Source organism: Petaurus breviceps, unplaced genomic scaffold, assembly GCF_028583685.1.
Source record: "Petaurus breviceps papuanus isolate PSGF00001 unplaced genomic scaffold, PetGlider_PUasm1.0 555, whole genome shotgun sequence".
Classification (NCBI taxonomy): Eukaryota; Metazoa; Chordata; class Mammalia; order Diprotodontia; family Petauridae; genus Petaurus; species Petaurus breviceps.
The window spans coordinates 1-23022 of NW_027186373.1; the positions used below are offsets into that span (position 1 = coordinate 1).

The 23022-nt window shown below is 40.0% G+C and overlaps 1 protein-coding gene and 1 long non-coding RNA gene across 4 annotated transcripts in view; both read left to right on the forward strand.

Moving 5' to 3' along the window:
* Positions 1-2899: 2899 nt before the first annotated feature.
* LOC138172912 (zinc finger protein ZFP2-like) lies at positions 2900-5756 on the forward strand. The gene has a single exon (XM_069102749.1). It carries the CDS (start codon positions 2947-2949, stop codon positions 4678-4680), a length of 1734 nt encoding a protein of 577 aa, XP_068958850.1. The 5' UTR covers positions 2900-2946; the 3' UTR covers positions 4681-5756.
* A 1367-nt stretch (positions 5757-7123) lies between these two features.
* The window catches only part of LOC138172898 (uncharacterized), a 75387-nt gene continuing 59488 nt past the window's right edge, over positions 7124-23022 (forward strand). For 2 of the 3 annotated variants that reach the window (XR_011171266.1, XR_011171265.1), the window contains exon 1: positions 7124-7374. This is a non-coding gene — a long non-coding RNA (uncharacterized lncRNA). The remainder of the gene's footprint in view (positions 7375-23022) is intronic. The other variant, XR_011171264.1, reaches the window with a different exon arrangement.

Below are 23022 nucleotides of genomic sequence, written 5' to 3' on the forward strand. Positions count from 1 at the left end.
TGGTATCCAGTGTTGTGTTGGAAATACAGTAACAGTAAGAGAAGAAATAGAAGAAATCAGAATAGGGCATGAGGTATTTAAACTCATGTCTTTGTTAGATGATATACATGGAATATCCCAAAGACTCCATCCACAACTTTATTAAGGCAAGTTAATAATTTTAGCACAGTAGCAGTGTGTAATTTAAACCCACATAAAGCATCAGCATTCCTATATGTCACCAACAAAGCCATGCAGGAAAGATAATAAGTAACCTGGCCCTTGGCCCAGGCACAGTAGGTGTCAGGGCCGGCTTTGAGAGGAGAAGGCAAACTGCTTGGAGATGGAGAATGGTGCTGGAGAGAGTGGCCCACACAGAGAAGGAGCGGCTTCCATTACCAGAGAGCATCACTGGGTTTGCCCAGCTCATGGTTGAGAAACATGAAAGCCAGAGAGATTGCCACTTGCGCAGGGTCAGTTCAGAGCAGAGCTGGAATTCAAATGCCCTTTGGGTCAACCACCATTCTGAACCTTTGTGAAATATATGTGTTAAATTGCATAATTATAGATCATCTTAAACATTTAAAGCCCTTCCATACCTGGCTCCAATCTGTCTTTCCAGCCTTCTGTATCTCTCTTCTGGTTGTATTCCTCTATCCAGTCAAAATGGCCTTCTTGCCATTCCTCACATAGGACTTTACATTTCCTCTCTGCCCAGCTTGTCCTCCATACCTAGAAGGCATTTCCTCTTCACCTCCTGGTCTTAAAATCTCCCACTTTCTTCAGAGCCTTTCCTGAGCCCTCTAGCTTGGATCCTCCCATCCCACTCCCACCACCTAAAGCTTGTATTTATTTTTATGTATTTATTTAGGGTGTACTTAGGGGAGACATTCTCTCTCCCTTATACAAGGCTTACTTCCCAAGCTCCAGGACTGTTGGATTTATGTCTTTGTTGCCCTGGGGCTCAGCACCTGGCTGTCCTTTAGCAGTCTAATGCATTCTTGTTTCCTTGTTTGCTCCCACACACACCTACACAGAGTATAGAAGCTAGTGAAAACTAAAATAAACATCTTCATAAGAACTGCCAGAAGTACAGTATAGGTCCCTGACCTATGATTAGGACTTATTATTGCAGTGCCATCCTTGACCACCTCCAAGCTTTTAACACTGCCATACCTGCACTGACTTTTTCTTCATCTTATGTTCTGTATTTCATCTTTCTTTTTTCACTGCCATACATAGGAGAAATGTTTGAAATCATCTGTGCTATTACCTACAAATTTATAGGAATCATATGACATAAATTCTGAGCTAAAAGCATCTCTGGGGCCTTCCAGTCCAACCTGTTTTCTCATTGTGCAGACAAGGTAACTGAGTCAAAGAAAGGTCATGCCCAAGGATGTTGTTTGTCATGACAGTACTCATGTTATTAAATTGGAGTTAACCTCTCTGAGTCTGCTGTTTTCTAAAGTATCGATCAGCAAGAGTTTATTGAATGTCTTGTACTTAAGCACCAGACCCTGCTAAGTGCTAGAGGACATAATGGTCTGTGTCTCTATTGTGTAACAGAGAGATTATTAGCATTCAGTATGTTTGATGGAAATTAATTTTAAGCTTATCAGAACAGAAATACTTGCTGAGTTAGTTTTTTGAGTCATAGTAATACCATTTGCTCTCCCCTTGTACCTTATATAAGCTATAGCATATTAAGTTTATGAAAGAGGGCGAGATTCTGTACTTTGTTTTTCAACCTACTTTCTCTTTTTAACCTGATCGGTCACTTAATTTTTTATGACTTTTTTTTGAACATATCCTTAATAATGCTATAAATTAATGGTTATAATGATTTCTAAATGAAAAAGTCAAATAAACATAAAAAATATTACTGTTTCAGGTATGCATTTATTCTCTTCTGAACTTAGTAACCATCGACAAATAGAACCCAATGAATACGTTCATGCACAGAGCCGTGTTCCAGATTGTGATTCATTTTTAAGATATATTGACATTAACAAAATAAGGAAGAATGTGCTATTGCTTCCATTTCTTTTCTACTCTGTTTTCCTGTTTTAAACCCTATTTATTGGTATTATTTTTTCATAGCTGTGGATGTTGTGTCTGTTCTGATTCTATTTCTTCACACTCTATTTCTTCGATTGTCTTCCTGTTTCCTTTGTGTTATTACTATTTGTCTTTTCTTCTTTCCTGTACTATGATTTGACCTAAGGTGGTTTCCATTTGTTTGCTATTATAAAGTTTATTAGAACAGTTAATAATTTTAGCAAAGTAGAGGGCTATAATGTAAAGCCATATAAATCTTAAGCATTCCTGCATATCACCATCAAAGCCATGCAGGTAGAGATAGTAAGAGATAACTCATTTAAAATAACTCTGTAAAGTATATAGAATCCCTTAGAATACAGCTGTGAAAAGAAACCCAGGGCTTATTAGGCCTTGTAGAGTATTCATTATTTTTTTTATTAGGCTTTTCATTTCCCATCCTTTTTATCAAACCAGTTTGGAAATTTACAACTATTCTGGCCCAATGGAGTTAAGTGTGTTACTGTACAACAAATATCTGAAAGCCCCTCTCTTCATTTCTCCTGGAATGCTGAAAACCCTGTGTTGGCTCAGTTTTTTTCCAAGTTAGTAATAAACTTTTCTCCCATAGAAAACCACTCTAATCTGTTGACATTAAGTCTGGGAGCCATCTTGCCTTGTGACTGCTGCTTTTGTGGAATATGAATGTTCCACTTGGAGTAATGAGGCTCTGATTGGACCAGCACTCTGGGGTTACACCTCCTTTGTCACTCACTGCCTGCCTGTCTCTTCTCCTTACAGTCATACAGTCCATTGAATGCCAGTGTTTGCTCCAAGAGTACACAGAGTTTTGTTGCATTTGGGTTGGTGATGACAAGGTCATAAGCCTCATATGTCTTAATAACCATTGTTATTGCATGTACTTACATGTGTGTATCTTTTGGTGTCTATTTATTTGATTGTTTCTTTTCTTTAGATGTTGAGACCAGATTCAAAGTAACAGAGCTGACTAGAAATCATGCAGTCTTTCTGGAAAAACGTGACCTGCAAATATTCATGAATGATGGTCCCTGGGACTTCAAATTGAGAGAAATCCATGACTCAAATATCAAGTTAGATAAAAATCCAAAGAGTGACTGTGAATTGGATGAAATTGGAAAGAGACACAGAAAATCTTGTATCCTAAATCACTGTAAGAAAATGGCCTCAGGGAATGATTATCTTCAGGAAAGTGCATATAGCAAATGCTTGATTGAACATGTAGAGCTTTTTCTGTCCCATGAGAAGCCTCCTGAAATGGAAATCTATCAAGGTAATCAAGGGGAAATGACCTGGAACTGGAACTCAGACCTCATGAGCCATCAGAAAAGTGATGCTGGAGAAATGCTTTCTGTAGGTAATAAATGTGGGAAGGTCTTGAGTCAGGAGTCTAAGCTCATTCCTGAACAGCACATTCCCATTAGAGCAGAGCCTAATGAATATAATGAATGTGAAGAAACCTCATCCCACTACTCATCTCTTCCTTGCCAGGCTAGATTTTACCACGGGACGAAAAAATATGCCTGTTCTCAGTGTGGAAAGGCTTTCAGACATAACTCCCATCTTGCTGCCCATCAGAGAATGCACAGTGGAGAGAAAGCTTTTCAATGTAATCAGTGTGAATTCATCTATAGTTCCCACCTTATTGCACATCAGAGTATCCACATTAAGGAGAAACCTTATGAATATAATCAATGTCGAAAGGATTTCACACAGAGGCCTGCTCTTGCTGTACATCAGAAGATCCACACTGGAGAGAAACCCTATGAATGTAATGAGTGTGGAAAAGTTTTCAGAAAGAAGTTTGCACTTGTTGTACATCGGAGAATCCACACTGGAGAGAAACGTTATGAATGCAATCAGTGTGGAAAGGCTTTCACAACAAGGCAGAGTCTTACTACCCATCAGAGAATCCACAGTGGAGAGAAACCTTACGAATGTATTCAGTGTGGAAAGGCTTTCACCACAAGGCAGAATCTTGCTTACCATCATAGACTCCACAGTGGAGAGAAACCTTACGAATGTATTCAGTGTGGAAAGGCTTTCACCACAAGGCAGAATCTTGCTTACCATCATAGACTCCACAGTGGAGAGAAACCTTACGAATGTATTCAGTGTGGACAGGCTTTTACAAGAATGCAGAATCTTGCTTACCATCATAGAATTCACAGGGGAGAGAAACCTTATGGATGTAATCAATGCCGAAAAGCTTTCACAAAGAAGTGTAAACTTGTTGTACATCAGAGAATACACAGTGGAGAGACACCTTATCAATGTAATCAATGTGGAAAAGCTTTCAGAGAGAAGTCTGCACTTGTTGTACATCAGAGAATCCACACTGGAGAGAAACCTTATGAATGTGATCAATGTGGAAAGGCTTTCACAACAAGGCAGAGTCTTACTATCCATCAGAGAATCCACAGTGGAGAGAAACCTTATAAATGTGATCAATGTGGAAAGGCTTTCACAACGAGGCAGAATCTCGCTTACCATCATAGAATCCACAGTGGAGAGAAACCTTTTGAATGTCATCAGTGTGGAAAAACTTTCAGAAGCAGCTCCAATCTTGCTGCCCATCAGAGAATCCACAGTGGAGGAAAACTTTTTGAATGTAATCAATGAGGGAAGACTTTCAGATACTTCTCCATTCTTGCTATTCCCTAGAATATCCGCACTTAGAGAGACATTTTGAATATAATTAATGAGGAAAATCTTTCACACTGAGCTGCCATCTTGCTTCATATCAGAGAGTTCACACTGGGGAGAAACCCAACAATGTAATTAATGTGGAAACACTTTCACACAGAGCTCCGGAATTGTTAAACATCAAAAAAGTTGATTCTGAAATGCATTCTTCTGTAATAAATGTGGAATGATTTCACACTGACCTCAGATTTTAGTAAACATCAGAGAATCCGCACTGGAGACAAACTTACTGAATGTCCTGCATGTGACAGAGCTTTTAGTTACCACTGTTAACATATGTAACAAGAGGGTCTACACTTGGGAGAAACCTCATGAATAAAATCAAATTGGTGATGCCTTCAGGCAACAATCATGTCCTATTTCCCATCTCAGAATTCTTGTGAGATAGAAATCTGATCAATGTCAGGAGGAAGGAAAGACATTCAGATAAAGTTGAGAGCTTCTTCAGAATTAGAGAAACCATTCCAAGGAGCATTTGTTCCCTCTAGTTTCAGTGTGGGAAGGCTTTCAGCTAGAGATCATCTCTTACTTTCTATCAGAGGTTTCACTGTAGGGAGAAGCCTTATAAATGTGTGCATGGGTGTAGGGGGAAGCATAGTTTTCTCTTGAGGAGGGAGATCAGTAGACAAACCTTATTTCTGCTGGAATGAAGGTGGATAAAACAATGGATGTGGGAAGGGCTTCCCCTAGAGCTCCTGCTTGACTATACTTTGGAGCAATCATGATGGAGCCAAAATGTTGGCATCTAATTACAAAGGGAAGGTTTCATGCTGCAGCACAGACTTCATTAGACCTCCCAACAAGAGAGACCTCATTAAATATCCCCAAATTCCATCCTGTACATGGAACCCCATACACGTAATGTTTTTATTCTCTGAAATCCTGATGTTTGTCATCTCTCCTTAATATTTCATGAAATTCATGAAAAATAGACTTCATTTCTTCAGCCATTCCCCCATTAATTGCTACTCACTATGTGTGCTGTTGTTTGCTGGCAGAAAAATGCCTTCTTCAGATGTTTTGGTACCTGTTGGACATTAATCTCTGTAATGCTTTCTTTAAGGGGCTAGGTGACATGGTAAACGACTTGCTGTCCTTGGAACCACAAGGCCTGAATTCCAATTTAGCCTTTGGTATTTCCTAGTTGTATGTCCCTGGATAAGTCATGTCACCTAATCCTGCATGAGTTTCCCCATCTGCAGAATGGGGATAATAAGGCATCTACCTCCCAGAGTTAAGGTGAGGATTTAATTAAACACTATTTGTTAAATGCTTTGCAAACATTAAATCCCTATGGAAATAATGGCTATTGTTATAATTATCATTCCTTGGACCATCGGTCTCCTTGTCAAGTCAGTTTGCTAAAATTTATGGACAATGCAAGTGAAAAAAAAGAGAGGGAGACAGAAGTATTGGTACTCACACACAAGGGGGAAAAATGGCTTGTCATGTGCAGAACATAAGAGAGGATTCAAAATAATGTTTTATGCCAGGGGTTTTTTAAGAAAGGAAATAGGGAAATATTTATTATGTATATGACCTGAATATAACTAGGGAGCCCCCAGTCAGTGGGTTAAATTAAATAAAGTTAGTTAAATCTGATATTTCCATGTTCCATGGGGTGTCAGCAATGTCATCAGACAAGATGCCAAATGAAGCCTCTGGCAAATGTTCCTTGGAAGGGTCAGACAGGAGTAAACACCAGAGCAGCCACATTGTGCCAGGGACTGTGCCAAGTCCTGGAGATAGAAGAAGTGGCAAACAAGAGTCCCTGTAAGGGGAGACAACCTACAGATCTATACAAAGTGAGCTACACACCGGATAGATGGGACACAATTACCAGAGTTAAGACCCTGAGATTAAGAGGCTTTGGAGAAGACTTGCTCCTGGAGGCAGGATTTTAGCTGGGATCTAAAGGAAGCCAGTAATTTCCATGGTCAGCAGAAAGTGCTGAGTGTTCCAGGAATGGGGACAGCCAGAGAAAATGCTGGGAGAAGAGCTGGAGGGGCTTGTGTGTGAAACCTGGAAGCCAATGTCACCAAAGGGAAAAGGAACTGTGGGGGAGGAAGGTGTAAGAAGTGTGGAAAGGTGGGACACAGCCAAGTTTATGCAGGACTTAGTTTGAGTGGAAGAGGGAGGTGGCATGGTCAGACCTGCACTTTAGGAAAAGGGTTATGGGGGTGGACCAGAATGGGCAGAGAATGGAGGCAGGCAAATTCCCTGGCCCACCAGCTAGTTGATAGCCCAGGTGTGAGGGCATGGTGTTTTATTCAAAATTGATTGAGCAACTCTAATGTGGATCATAAATCTGAATGGTTGCAATTCATTATCTTGTTAGGCAGAAACGTGCATGGGCAAGTGGGTGGGGTATGGGATTGTTCCCCATGATGGGGAGGGGCAAAAAGTGTGAGGGGCAGAGAAGTTGGATCTCAAAGTCTTTTAGAAGTGAATGTTGAAAACAAAACAAACATTTTCAAGATGCTGATTTTATTCAGCAAAATCTCTAATAATTTTAAGTTGAAGTCTTGCAGATAAATATGAAGCATGGGGTCTTATTAGACTAGGAAAAATGCTTGCAAAAAGCCCCCCAGAAAATGTTCATCATTTAAGGTAGGATAAAATTTCATTTTCTCTAATTACAAAGAGGACTCATGATTCGTTTGGGGTTTTGGAGGGTACAGCTTATTTAGGTCATTATTATAAGTGTTTAATGCATAAATCTAAAGATAAGAGTAGCAGATTTAAAAATTGCAGAGTTTGGCAACAAAGTTCTTGTTCTTCTCGTAAGGTCTTCTAAGAAGAAAATATTCGGGGAAGCAGCTCTCTGGAGTTGTGATTGTTTATCGGATCGGTCCCTGTTGCCAAGACTTAACTATTCTCCTGGTTTTCTTCTCTCTGTATCATTTCAAACCACTTTTCCCTGGCTTCTCTGACACGGTGACTATTGTTACTTCTTATGGCTTGATAATCTTCCATATATTTTCAGACCATCGTTTGCTCAGTCATTTCCCTATATATGGGCACCATCTTTGATTCCAGGTCTTTGCAACAGCTACAAACACACTGTATTTTTGTGTATGGGTCTTTATCATGTTTTGTGACCTTTGCTTCAGAGGTCTAGTGTTCATCACTGGACTGACTGGTGAGGGTTAGAGGCGCACTGGATGACCTTGGTGTCTTTGATGTCTGACCAAGCTCTAAGTTCTCCGCAGCACCTGCTTCAGCTGCCTCCATGGCCTTTGGAAGAGATTGTTTTCATCCCCCCATTCCAGCAAGGGCAATCTTACCATGCTTGGGGGTAAACACTCCCCTAAGCCACCAGTGCGTTTGAGATGCTTTGTTTACCCTCTACCTGGTCTAGTTCCTCTTCTGAAATGGTAATTGGCTGTGTTCCAGTGTCAATACCATATTCGTTTTATAAAGGGGATTTGGTAGTAACCATTCTACTATAATCCACCAAAGGAGTATTTGGACATTGGCAACATCAGAAACCACATCTGGGACAGACTTTGAAACCCTTAAATAAAGTAATAATAATAAAAACAAAAGTAATAAAGTTACTCAGGAAAAAAATATAAATTTTATTGGGGAGTCAGGCAGAGTAAAATTTTGAAGTAACCAAGGCTGCCGTACAATTGGCCCTAGATTTATGGCCTGTGCAAAATTGTCCTGTGGAATTACAAGTGACTACAGGATGAATATGCAAACTGGAGTTCATGGCAAAAATAACAAAACCACATTGTACCCTTAGGATTTTGGTCTAGGAAACTTCCTTCATTTGGAGTTCAACATAAACCTTTTGAAAAGCAGTTATTGGCTCCATGTTGGGCTTTGCTAGAGGCTGAACAATTGACTCAGGACCATGAAGTGATATTAAGGCCTGCAGTCCCGATTATGACCGGGGTAATGAGGACCGCAGAGTCTCACAGAATTGGACATGCCCAAGAGGCCAACATATGGAAGTGGTATATTCAAAATAGAACAAAAACAGGCAAAAGTGGAATTTCTGCTCTACTTGAATCTATAGCAAACATCACTACTGAGGGAGCCAATGCATCCCCTGAAGCAAAGCAACAGCTGGTACAGTCCTTGGTAAAATTGGAATAGTAAATGTGATGGATTACCTCAAGAAGAGAAGAAACACACGTGGTTTACTGATGGGACAGCAAAATATTGGGGCCACAAAAGACACTAGAAAGCAGTAGCCTATGACCCATGTACAAGGTGGACTTTGGAAAGTACTGGGACAGTGGAAGTAGTCAAAGTGCTGGGCTTATGGCGGTACATCAAGACATTCACACAGAACGACTAGGACATTGGCATATGTTTACTTGTTCATGGGTGCTACCTAATGGGTTAACTATATGGATGCCCATGTGCAAAGATCAAAATTGGGGGATTCACAGTAAATAAATCAGGCAGAGAATTATGGAAAGATCGATGGGACGTGTCTTTGGTTACCAATATTTCAGTTTTTCCTGTAGATGCTCACATGGCCCTCACTCTGCCATAATGTGAGCACACAAAGCACATGTTGGTCAGCTAGGAAATATTGCTACTCTGTATATAATCCCTATGTGACACTAATTGACAATCCTGTACTGGTAAAATGGGTCCATCAAGGCGCTGACCATTTAGGGGTCCAAGCCACACACTGGTGGGCACAAGATCGATCGAGGTATTAGTATCTCTCATTCATGGTTAAAGTAGATAGCAGAGGAATATCATATATTCCTCTTCCCTGGTAATAACTGGGGAGATAGCAAGGGGAAAAGTCCCAGTCCAAACTTAGCTAATACATTATATTGGTCCTCTACCACAAGATAAAAGGATGCAAAATTTATGTGTACTTGTGTTGACACCTGTTCAGGTGTATTAGTGGCTTGTCCTTGTAAGAATCTGGCCTAGATAAACACCTGTAAAAATGTACGTCTCATAAGTCTATATTATGGAAATCCAATGCAGATTCAAAGTGACAATGGGGCACATTTTAAAGGTAATGAAATGAAGATACTGCATATTAAACAATATAGAATGAATATATCATACTCCATGTTATCCACAAGCATCTGCATTAATTGAAAGAATGCATGGACTATTGAAAGAACAGTTAAGGAAGTTATGTTTTAATACTTCATATCAACATTGAAGGATAATTTGTTCACTGCTTTATGTAATTTGAATAGACCATTGTGGGAAAGTAAGCCTCTAGCCAGAATGATGACCCCCAATCTGCAAATTAGAAAACAGTGGACACATAAGATCCCATATATTGAGTATTGGACTGTGAGGCAAGATGTCCCAGCATCATATCCAGGAATACCTCCTTCAGCAGGATATGATTTATATTGTTTAGAGGACTTTTGGTTGGGTAGAAAAGAAATGAGAAATATCTTTACTGTAGTATGTATGAGAATCCCTAAAAATCATTTTGGGTGGATATTACCTAAATCAGGATTAACAGCTCAACAAATACATGTATTTTTTTTTTTTAATACATGTATTGAGTAGAAGATTCTAATTATCAAAGAGGAATTGTTGTGACATTGCAAAATTTGGGTGAAGAACCCATACAGTTTCATAAAAATGATAGAATAGTTCAAGTGATTATTATTCCTTGTGAAACAATACCACTTGTGAAAACTGACCCTCCTTCTGAAATAACTGTCAGAAGAACTGAAGGGTTTGGTTCTAATACGAGAATAAAATTGGGAGCTAATGTATGGATAAACTGGAAGTCATATGATGTTCCAAAGGCTGTGGAGATTATAGCACAGGGGAAAGATAACATCGTAGCTGTTGTTCATTCAGGAGATCATTGCCATATTGTACCCCGAACTCATTCATTGTACTGTGAATGAGGCTATGATAGTGAGTCCACAGACTGCAGAAGCATGGCTGACCCCACTTTTGCTCTTTTTTTGGCTTTTTGTCTGTTAAAGTTGTTTGTTAGATTTATTTCCTGCCGGCTTATTACCCTCCACCAGCAGATGCTTTGTCCACGACTGATGTTTCAAATTAGAGAGATTAAAGAGGTGAGACATTTAAGATGGTGTTATAACCAGTCATCTGAGCCTGGGTTGAATGGAAGACAAGGTGGGATTAGGAGAGGGGATCATGACATTTCCATTATATATGACTCGTGTTGATCCCATCTCCTTCTCCTATTTCTTCCACTCCTCCCACTCCCACTAAAGTTAGAGACGAGGGCAAAGAGAATATGATGAAAAAACATAACTAAATGTAATAAATCAATTAAAAACGTCATGAATTAACTAACAAAACAATGGAGGGTAGCAGAATGCATTAGATATTAGAATTCACCAGAATATTGTGTATAAGAAATAGTTTTTAATCATTTCCATAGCATTGACATAGAAGAGATGTCAATTCTCTAATAGTGTCAGTATTAGATGGGTTTTTAATTTTAAAAGGAAGAATCATGAAAGAAAACAAACCACTTCATTTGCCCAACTCTCACCTGTGCCTCCAAGAAGCTGTAGCATGTATAGCAGACACACCCCTGCATCCGTTTTGGCAAACAGGTGAAAGCAAGGAGTAAGTGAGAAGTCTCAAACCCATCCATGACTTAGGGGGTATCTACCCCAAGCAAGTGAAGACTTCCACTGGTGGAATGGGTGGATGAGAACAAATTGTTCCAACGGCCATGAAGTCAGCTGAAGTAGGTGCTATGGGGTGCTGAGAGCTTGGTTAGACATGGAAGATGCCAAGGTCATCCACCACATCTTGAGCCATCACCAGTCATCATGACTCTATCCTAATGAATAGGTAATCTTCATTATGGATCTTCATTACCCTTTTTCTGATTTGTTTGCGGTGACCTTTCATATCATAAGCATATATTCATTTGGAGCTAAGCCTGTTCTGCAGTATGTGATGCTGGTCCATACCTACTTTCTCCCAGACTACTTTCCAGATTTTCCAGCATTTTGTAGTGATTAGGAAATTCAGTTTAGCAGGTGAGGTCTTGGCATGTGTTGAACACTCCTTGTCTATTGTATATTTCACATCTAATTAGTATGAGGTCTCTATTTTCACATAGCAAAGGATAGTTTCAGTGACAATAGCCTTGATCCTGGCTAGGTCTCCTTCCTGAAATACCAGAGGATTTGAAATGTACTTCTGATAGCGATGCAAATTTTGACTTGGAATGGCCAATAGAAGGCACTAAGTCCAACCTCCCCATTCTATGATTTGTTTATTTTTTTTTGTTACATTTTAGGTTCTTCACTATCTCCCTCCCTCCCTTCCCCACCTATTTATTTTTTTAGTTTTCAACATTCATTTTTTACAAAATTTTCTGTTTCAATTTTTTTCTGCCTCCTCCTCATCCCACCTCCAGAAATTGGCAAACAATCTGATATAGGTTATATATGTGCAATCATGTAAACATATTTGTAAGTTAGTCATGTTGTAAAAGAAATGGAGCAAAAGGGCAAAGCCACAAATAAGCAAAAAAAAAAGTATGGTTCAGTCTGCATTCAGACTCCATAGTTTGTTCTCTGGATGTGGAATAGCATTAGTAATCATAACTCTTGGAATTGTTTTGGATCATTGTATTGATGAAAAGAGCTAAATCTTTCATAGTTGATCACTATACACCATTGTACAACAGTCTCGAGGTTCTGCTCACTTCATTTTGCATCATTTCATATAAATCTTTCAAGATGTTTCTGAAATCTTCCTGCTCATCATTTCTCATAGCGAAATAATATTCCACCCTATTTGAATAGAACAAGTTGTTTGCTCCTTCTTTAATTCTCCAGTTAATGGGCAAATCCAAACCTTTTGATCACTGACACTGCTATGAGACTTATGATCCCAGGGAAATATTAATAATAATAATAGTAAAACTTACAAGTAGTGCACTTTACATAGTGAGGTAATGATTTAAAAAAAAAAAAGAAAAACAAAGGTAAAGGGCCAGTTTACTTTCTTTGTATCCTTAGCAGTTAGCCTAGCAACTGGCATAGAGTAGGTGCTTAACAAATGTTTATTGGTTGATGCACAAATGCCTCTTGAATTAAACTAATTGTATCCCTAGTTGAAGAAAATGTGAATCATTCTCTTGCTTTCTCAACTCTTAAGATCTAACAACATCAGCTCTAGTCAAGGAAGGAGTCTTATTGGGCATCAAGACAGGGGTTTCTTGAGACTGAGATAACTCAAAGATATTCAATATATCTTTCAACATATATTGTTCCAGGTGAGATTTTATACTTTTCATAATCAGATGTCAGACAATGCATCAGATAAAAATGGCTTCTGTATTAGAGGCAAACTGGTAGAGCCTCCTTCCCCCGGAGTTGGTATGTCTCTGCCTTTTTTTGGAGCTGAAGAAAGCCTTTCCACACTGATTGCATTCATAAGCTTTCACCTCAGTGTGGTTTTTCTGATGTACAGCAAGATTAGAGAGCTGTATTCATAATCCACTGTGGATTCTCGGATGTGTGGACATTGTTCCTTAATGAGAAAGCCTTTTCACATTGATTATATTCAAAAGGCTTCTCTCCACTGTGGGTTCTCTGATGGTGTGTTGTGAAAGCCTTTCCACACTGATTACATCCATGAGGCTTCTCTCCACTGTGCATTCTTTGATGTGCAGTAAGTTATGTTTCTGGACATGGCGCCTCTTTCCTAGGACCACACGGTTTATTCTCTGTTCTCTCTCTCTTTCTGCCCATTCTCTCCTACACTCCCTAAGACACTGTCAAGAACCCTTTCACTTGGTTTCTACCCATTTATGTCTCTGGATCAAGGCAAAGGTCAGTCCCCTGAGGCCTTTGATTTGGGTTTATATGTTTTGTTTTCTGGAGAGGCTCTCCTTGTTTAGGCATTTTGGTTTTACTGGCTTCTGGTTTTTGTTCATTTTTACTTGTTTCTTCTTTATAAAATACCCACCATTCTAGAGCTTGCTCCCATCTGCAGAGTGGACTGGCTGACCAAGAGATCTTGGGTCCAAAGAAAGATTTTTCTTCCCTTCCTCCTTTCTCCCTGCCTCCCTCCCTGTTTCAGCATTTTCGGATGTCAGCTGCTTCTTTTTCAGAAGATTCCAGTTCTTTCCCGGGTCAGCTTCAGCTGATCCAAGTTCTCCTCTTCTGCTCTCCATTCCCAGCAGTTCCAATCACTTTTTCTATCACACAAGACTCCTCAGGGAGCTAAATCTGTCTCTCCAAAGCTTTGCTGTGTATTTTTCTTTTATTTGCGGCTGGGGTTGTCTTGGTTTTGCTGCTTTGGTTTTCCTCGATTTAGGATTTTCCTTTTGTTCTTTTTTTTATTATTATTTTGGGCTTTCCCCAATTTATTTATTTATGTTAAGTTTTCGAGTTTTGTATCCACAAGATTTTGAGTTACAAATTTTTCTCCCCATCTTTCCCACTACCCCTACCCCAAAATAGCTATGCTACTGAATACCCCTTCCCCCTTCTGTTCTCTTGTATATCATCCCCCATCCCAATTCACTTTCTAGTAGGGTAAGATCAATTTCTATTCCCCAGTGACTGTATATCTTATTTCCTAGTTGGGTGTAGAAAACCATTTTTTTAGACAGTCGATTAAAAAGGAGAAAGAACATTAGCAAACTACTGGTTTGAAAAACCAAACCGAAAATTTCACAACAAATGAAGAAGAAATTAAGGACATGATCTTGCCCAATTATGTGGTAATAAAACCAAGAAATTAAATGAAATGGGTGAATATTTACAAAAACAAAAAATACCCAGAAAAGAACCCAGGACAGAGCACTCTAACAGAACAAGGAACAAAGAGTTTAAACAACCTACTCCCCCCAAAAGGAGGTAAAAGGGTCACATTCCTGTGACTTGAGTCTTTTTCCTATTAGGCTGGCACAACTCTTTGTGGAAAAATATACAGTAAGAGATTTCAGTTGTGGAAGTAACTTCTGCTACTTTACATCCCATGAAGTGGAAAATGGGCCAGTCTGATTTGCTCAGGGGGATCAGCTGACTTGTTCTTGAACTATGTCTTTGAAATGAACTCTGTTCAACTCTGCCCACTATACAGGCATAAAATCAATCATGGGCAGCTTCCCTGAGGATTTTAAGGATATAATCCCATAGTATAGTGAGCTTACTGATTATGCAACAATAAACTAAGGAAAATATTCAAGAAACTAAAGCACAACACTCACAACAATATAGCATCACAACTAATGTGGTCAGATAAACAAAACATCATTCAGTAAATTATAATCTCCTTATTCAATACAGGGTGTCCAAGTATAGTCTTTTTTCATCTTGACTCAAGGTTGCATTCTAATCATTCTTATGGTAAACATCCTTAAGGGGGAGCAGAAAGTAGAAAAACCAGCCACCCCTAGGTCACAGTAAGTCATAACCTCATCAGTCAATACAGAGTACCCAAGTCAAGTTTTCCGTCTTCTTTACAGAAGGTTGGCTTTCAAGTCCCTCAGTTTCTTCTTAATGGGCTGACTGCTCCAAGCTCTTACTTCATACATAGGCAACTCTTTGCTCCAATTCTATATATTTCAGTTTACTACTCCAGGATCTTTGAAGTTTCTGTTTTTGGAAAGACAAAGGTTAACAGAGCGAAAACTATTTACATTCATTGCCAGCCCTATCATCTCAATTCACTTTCTGACCAAGTAACATGAATCAACAGACAAGGCTTCTATCTAAGAAATCAAACACAAGTCAATAATAAATTCCTAGGATTTCAATAGTAGTAAAGACCTCTTTCAGGGCTTCTGTAACAGCAGTAAAGAACTCTTTCTGGACTTCTGTGTAAAAACAATAGACAGGGTGCTTTTATCCGACAGACTGACAGACCAATAGACCAACAGACAGAGTGCTGAAATCACAAACCTCCCTCTCCGTTCTGCTTAGTTCCAGCTGTGCTCAGACTTTTCTCTGCTAGCAAACTACTCCCACTGTGGGGTTCATGTGATGATGCTAGGTCTTTTCAGGGCATCAGAATGTATATCATTTCCAACCAAGATTTTTGATACAAGCAAAGGAGAGGCTCAAAGGCATTTGGATAGCTGAAACAAGCAGCAAAGTACTACTTTGCTTGCCATTACAAAAAGCAAAAAGAACTGTAGGGCAGAAGCCTGCCCATTGGGAGGAGGCTGAGCTAGAGCCCTTTTCGAGAGCTGGTAAAGCGAATTGAGCTTTTAACACAGAACCTCTTAAGTCTGGAGGGGAATTGAGATGGTGGTGCTGGCACTGTGAATTCTTGCCCTGTTAAGCTTTATTTTTCCAGAGGCAGAAGTTGCAGGCAGGAGCCTCCTTTTAATCAAACTCTCAGGATGACAGACTGACTTTCAAAGAGACCAAAGAAAAAGGGAAAGGACATAATATAAGATATCATTGATAGCAGCTTTCTGAGGGGGCCAAGAACTGGAAATCAAACGGATACCCATCAGCTGGAGAATGAATGAGCAAACTGTAACATGTCATTGTGCTATAAGAAATGGCAAGAGGATGGTTTCAGAAAAGCATGGCAAGACCTAGATGGATGGATGCAAAGTGAGGAGAACCAGGAGATGATTGTGCACAGGACAGTAATGTGGTAATGATTATCATTGCTGGGACTTGGCTACTTCGATCAATACAATGATCTTAGATAATTCCAAAGGACTCATGATGACAAAATACCCTCTACTATCAGAGAGAAAACTAATGAAATTTGAGGGAAAATTGAAGTATAATATTCTCATTTTATAATATTCTTGCAATATAGATAATATGGAAATATTTTTGCATAAATTCATATGTATAATTGATATATTATTTCCTTTTTTCAGTGGGTTCAAGTAGCATGGTAAGAAGGGAGAGAATTTGGAACTCAAAATTTAAAAAGAAAAGGATGTTAAAATAAGTAATAACCAAAAAAGAGACAATTGGTAACTTTGGAAAGAAAAAATTTAGTTGAATGAAGACATACAAAAGATAAATTTTGTTGTAGAAATAAATTAAACTCAATAGGAAAAGAGGAGTGAAAGAGCGTAATGGGATTTAAAATTTTCTTTTCATTTCTTTTCTTTTTATTGTGAGGGTGTGGGGTGTTGTAAAGCCAATCATGAGCAGCTCTCCAGAGAATTTCTCCTGTGAATAACTTTAAGGATCTAAACGAGAGGATAGTGAACTCTCTATTTCTTCAGTAATAAACTAAAACAAAACATTCCCCAAAATATAACATAAGAACTTATTACTAAGGTGGCCACATAATCTTAAAACATATCATTCAGGAAGTCACAATCTCCTCAATCAATACTGAGTACCCACGTAGAGTCTTCTTTCACCTTCACTCAAGGCTGCTTTACAGTCATCCTTCGTCATTCTTAATGGGTAGCAGAAAGTAAAAACACCATCCACCCCTAGGCCACAGTAAGTTATGTCATCAGTCAATACTGAGTATCAAGTAAAGTTCTCTTTTATCTTAACTAGGGACTGCCTTCCAATATTCCTTATGTTGTTCATCTTTAGGGGCAGAGCCAAGATGGCAGAGTAGAAACAGGACTTCCCCATAGCTCTGGGTCCCACCATCTCAAATATATGTAAAAAAAATGACTCTAAACAGATTTTAGAGCTACAGAACATACAAGATGACAGATAAACAAGTCTCCTGCTGAAGGCAGGCCAGCAGGAAGGGTTTGTCAGACAGAGCTTGGAGCTGAGCCCAGCCCTGTGTGAGTTGCAGTTTTAGACCCAGGGGGCCCTAAACAGCAGTGGCCAGAGCATAATTCAGGACAGTGAATCCCTAGCAGCTATGGTTGTTTCCAGACATCACAACCCATAAACACCAAAGGGGAAGTAAAAGGTCAGTCAGGAGCTCTTTTGCAAGAGGGGGTTGGAAGAGCTTGATCTCACCCCTTCCCCCAAGGGGTGAAAAGTGGAGGTGAGGAGGATGCTGCCTCTGGAGCTCCTGGCCTGAAGATCATAGGGGGACCAATGACCATGAAAAGGGTAATCTCTCTTGCTTTGAACTGCATGGATCTGCCTCACAGTCTTGGGTGGAGGTCCTGGGGTATGTGACCAGTGGGCCAGAGCTTATGGCTGCTGCAGGGAGGGCATCCTCCTAGCAAAAACCCCAGCCACTTGGGAGAAGCTCTCTCTACTCTGAAAGCAGGGTTCTACCATGGCAAAGAGTTCAAAAATCAAGTAATTGACTGGCAACATGAGCAAGCAAAAGAAACACAATCCTACCATAGATTCCTATTTTCAAGACAAAAAGGATCAAAGCATAGAATAAGAGATAGATAACAAAGTCAGAGCTCCCGCATCAAAAGCTCCCAAGAAAAACATGAACTGGTTACAGTCCATGGAGGAGCCTAAGAAGGATTTTGAAAACTAAGTAAGAGAAGTGGAGGAAAAATTGGGAAGAGAAATGAGAATGATGGCAAGAAAATCAGGTGAGTCAACAACCTGACTGAAGAAAATAACACCTTAAAATAGACTAATCAAAATTGCAGAAAGGCCCAAAAAGCCAATGAGAAGAATGCCTTAAAAAGTCAAATTTGCCAGATGGAAAAGGAATTTCTAAAACTCACTGAAGAGAATAATTGCTTCAGAATTAGACTGGAGCAAATGTAAGCTAATGACTTTATGAGAAATCAAGATACTATAAAACAGATCCAAACAAAAGAAAGAATAGAAAGCAATGTGAAATATCTCATTGGAAAAACCACTGACCTGGTAAATAGATCTTGGAGAGATAATTAAAAAATTATTGGACTACCTGAAAGCCATGATCAAAAAAAGGGCCTAGACACCATCTTTCAATAAATTCTCAAGCAAAATTGCCCTGATATTCTGGAGACAGAGGACAAAATAGAAGTTGAAATAATACACTGATCACCTCTTGAAAAATATCCCAAAAAGAAAACTCCTAGGAATATTATAGCCAAATTCTGGAGTTCCCAGGTCAAGGAGAAAATACTGCAGGCAGTCAGGAAGAAACAATTTGAGTGTTGTAGAAACACAATTAGCATAGCAAGAAGACCTAGCAACTTCTACATTAAGGGATCTAAAGGCTTGGGATATGATATTCCAGAGGTCAAAGGAGCTAGGATTAAAACCAAGAATCACCTACCCAGCAAAACTGAGTATAATGCATCAGGGGAAAATATGGTCATTCAATGAGATAGAGGATTTTCAACCATTGTTGATTAAGAAACCAGAGCTGAACAGAAAATTTGACTTTCAAATCCAAGAAGCATGAGAAGGAAAACAAGGAAAAGAAATCATAAGGAACTTATTAAAGCTGAACTATTTATATTCCTATATGGAAAAATGATAATTATAACTCAGAAGACTTTTCTCAGTATGAGAATAATTGAAGGGAATATGTATGTATATATGTGTGTGTCTGTGTGTAAATACATATATATATGTATGTATAGGAGGGTGTAGGTGTGTATAAATATATGTGTGAGTTTATGCATATGTATGTACATGTATACATAGACAGAGGGCACAGGACGAGGTGAATAAGAAGGAATGATATATATCTATAATTTTTTTTTTGCTTTTTGGAGGGGGAAAGTAGGGCAATTGGGATTAAGTGACTTGCCCAAGGTCACACAGCTAGTGTGTGTGTGTGTGTGTGTGTGTGTGTGTGTGTGTGTATTAAGTGAAGCCATATATGAACTCAGGTCCTCCTGACTTCAGGGCTGGTGCTCTATTCATTGCAACACCTAGCCACCCCAAAGGGACGATATTTAAAAAATAAAATTAAGAGGTGAGAGAAGAATTTATTGGGAGGAGAAAGGGAGAGATATATTAGGTTAAATTATCTCATATAAAAGAGGCAAGAGAAAACCGTTACAATGGAGGGGAAGAGCAGAAAGGTGAAAGGGAGTGGGACTTACCTTACTCTCAATGAATTTGGCTTAAGGAGGGAATAACATACAGACACAACTGGGTTTCTTACCCTACAGGAAAATTGAGGGGAAGGGGATAAGGCAGGGGTGTGATAGAAGGGAGGGCAGATTGGGGGAGAGGGTAGTTAGAAGCAAACACTTTTCAAAAGGAATAGGATCAAAGGGGAAAATAGAGTTAGTGGGGAGTGTGATAGGATGGAGGGAAATATAGTTAGTCTTTCACAATATATCCACTATGGAAATGTTTTGCATAACTATACATGTACGACCTATAGTGAATTGCTTATCTTCCCAGTGGGGGTGGGTAAGGAGGAAAGAATGGAAAAAAATCTGGAACTCAACGTTTTAAAAATGAATGCATATTTTAAAAAATATTGTTGTTGTTTTTTTACATGCAACCAGGAAATAAGATATACAGGCACCAGGGTTTAGAAATCCATCTTGCCCTGCTAGAAAATTAGCGGAGGGGTGGGGGATGTTATAAGAGAGAAAAGATTGAGGGAAGGGTTATTCAGTAGGGTAGGTATTTAGGGGTGGGGGTAGGGAAAAGATGGGGGGAAAAATTTGTAACTCTAAATCTTGTGGAAATGAATGCTGAAAACTAAAAATAAATAAATATTTTGGAAAAATAAATCTTTACTTCCAAAGAGAAACTTGTGTCAGGACATCATAAAACGACAAGAACAACAATAAATTCATGACCCTAGAGGGCCAAAGACGGGTTGATTTGGTTACATGTATAACTCTCTACTCACATACACTACGTATGTGCCCACTCTTTCCTCTGACACTAAATGTACTTACGGGAGAATGCATGCAGGTCTGTGAATGGGGGTGAATGCTTTGCTACTCTTGTCCATGCCATACCATTTTAGTAAAAGGCATTGATTTGGGGAAAAAAACGTCATTCATGCTGAAGGGGTAGCAGACAGTGCAAACACCCTCCACCCCTAGGTCACACTAAGTCATGGTCTCCTAAGTCAATGCAGAGGATCCACGCAAAGTCCTCTTTTGTCTTTACTCCTAAGCCCAGGGCCTCCTTCCACTCTTTGAGCACTCCCAGATCTTGCCTAGACTCGCAGGCAGGCAGCTCTCTGCTCCTGTTCCATGCCCCAGCTTATGGGGACTGCCCCTCAGAGTTTCTATTTCTAGGTAGACAAAACTTAGTGCAGTCACAGCAATATCTGCACACATTAAGTTTATCATAGAATTCTGATATTACATTACAAATATTACAGAAATATTTACACACAATAACAACTGCCACAGTATTTACACACATGGCTGACACTATCACCTCAATTCACCTTCCTTCTGACAGAGAAATGAACAGACAAGGCTTCTGTCTGAGAAATCAAAAACAAGTCAGCAGCAAAGCCCCAGGACATCAATGACCACAGTCAAGTCCTCTGTGAGGGCCTCTATAACTGCAGTCAAGTCCTCTTTCAACAGACAGAATGTGTGGTTCTGACAAAGGAACATCAGCACACACAGAACAGACACACGGAGTGCCAGCATCACAAGCGCCCCCTCTCTCGCTTGTGCCTGGTCCCAGCTGCGCTCCAACTCTTCCTCCTCCAGATCTTCAGTCCAGTCCTCCCTCTGTGGGCCTCTGGCGGTGATACTAGGCCTATGAAGGGCAGAGAAGGTCTCCAAAGTCCCTTAGGCCTATTAAAAGCCGCACAAATGTACACTATTTGCAACAAAGACTTGACACAATCAAAGGGAAGACTCACAAGCACTTGAAAAACTGGAACAAGAAGCAAGGTACTACTTTGCTTGCCATTGCAGTGCTTTGTAGGCCTTTTGGTATTAATGGGTATTGAATGTTTTCTAAAGCATTTTCTGAATCTCCTGAGAAAATTGCAATTGGGGTATTTGTAGCATGTCTAGACGTGTAGTCAAGTGAACCGTGTTCCCTCCTCCCTCATACTTGAGAAACTTTGAACATCCTCCAATCCCTCCAGGGAACAGACCCCATTTTGAGCACCTGGAACTTTACCTTCAAGGGAAAATGGGGGGAGGGTGAAGAAGGAGCCTTACCATGCAAGGAGTTTCCAGCTTGTCGAGGTTTGGGGTGTAGGGGTGCTCAAGACCCCACATAAGGTCCTGCCAAATGAATTCAACTCAAGCATTCTCTCAGCCAAAGAAAAGCAAAATTTATTAAAGTTTCAACATATTGGGAAGACTCTTAAGGAGCCTAAGCATTTGTGCCCCTTGTATTGATAGGTGGGCCAGAACAATCTGACATGGGCTGAGTCGTCCTAGATCAACTTCAGCACCTTCATGGAGACAAGATGAATCATTCCTGCAGAAAGACTGGGAGGGATCTAGGGTTGGCCTAGAGGAGGGGTTTGGGGGGTATCTTGAGCAGGATCTTGACCAGAAGTGAAACCAGACTCCAGGAATGGGATTAAGTGTGGGAAATAGATGAAGATTATCTGGAGATGAAAGACAATGGAAGGCTAGGCGAGTTTAGGGATAACAGATTTGGGTATAGATATTCTTATAAGATCAAGGGTGGGAAGTAGCTGGACAATGGAGGGGTAGGTTGGGTTAATAGCAACAAAGCTTTGGGCCTAGCTGTAATGAAAGACCTATGCCCTCAGGCCTCATCAAGTGGGAAGATTCAAGGAGAGTTCCAGGTGATTCCCAGAGCCTGTAGCCCATCATTCCTCCCTCAAAGAAATGGAGTAAAGGTCTCAGCTTCTGAAAACTGCTTCCTGCTGACAAAGGGCATAGAGCTGCCCCTGCCACTCTGGGTCCCATTCAAGGAGTTAGACTTCATTTATGGGATAGGACTTGAGAACCTGGCTGATGCCAGGTCCAGGGGACTGAAGATCTTGGGTTCAGTCAGAGGTTGGTATATAGCATGAGCACTCATCTGGAAGTGGATAGCTCAGAACCTGAAGCAGACAAACTTAGCAAGAAGGTTAAGAAAATGAGGATCAAATAGGCACAAAAAGAGTACAGAGAAAATGATGAGCTATGGGCTCTGGGAGCCCCCTTGAGCTCTCCTTGAGTCCTTGAGGTACAGGCTCTGGGAACCTCCCTTAAACTCTGATTAAATTGTGCCATTTGATGAGGCATTTTCATGAAGCCACAAGCCTTACATTGTGGCAGGGCCCAGACCTCTGTTACTTCCCACCCTTGAGCCTATCAAAATAGCAATCCACCCTTGAACTGGCCTAGCCACCATTGTCTGTAGCCTCCAGCTACTTCCCACCCTTAATCACTCATTGACCTCATTAACTACTGCTGAAGACCCTCCCCAAACTCCTCCTCTAGACCACCCCTAGATTCCTCCCACAACCTTCTGTATATAAGACCCCATCTTGTCTCCATGTTTGTGAGAGCGCCATAGGATGACCTAG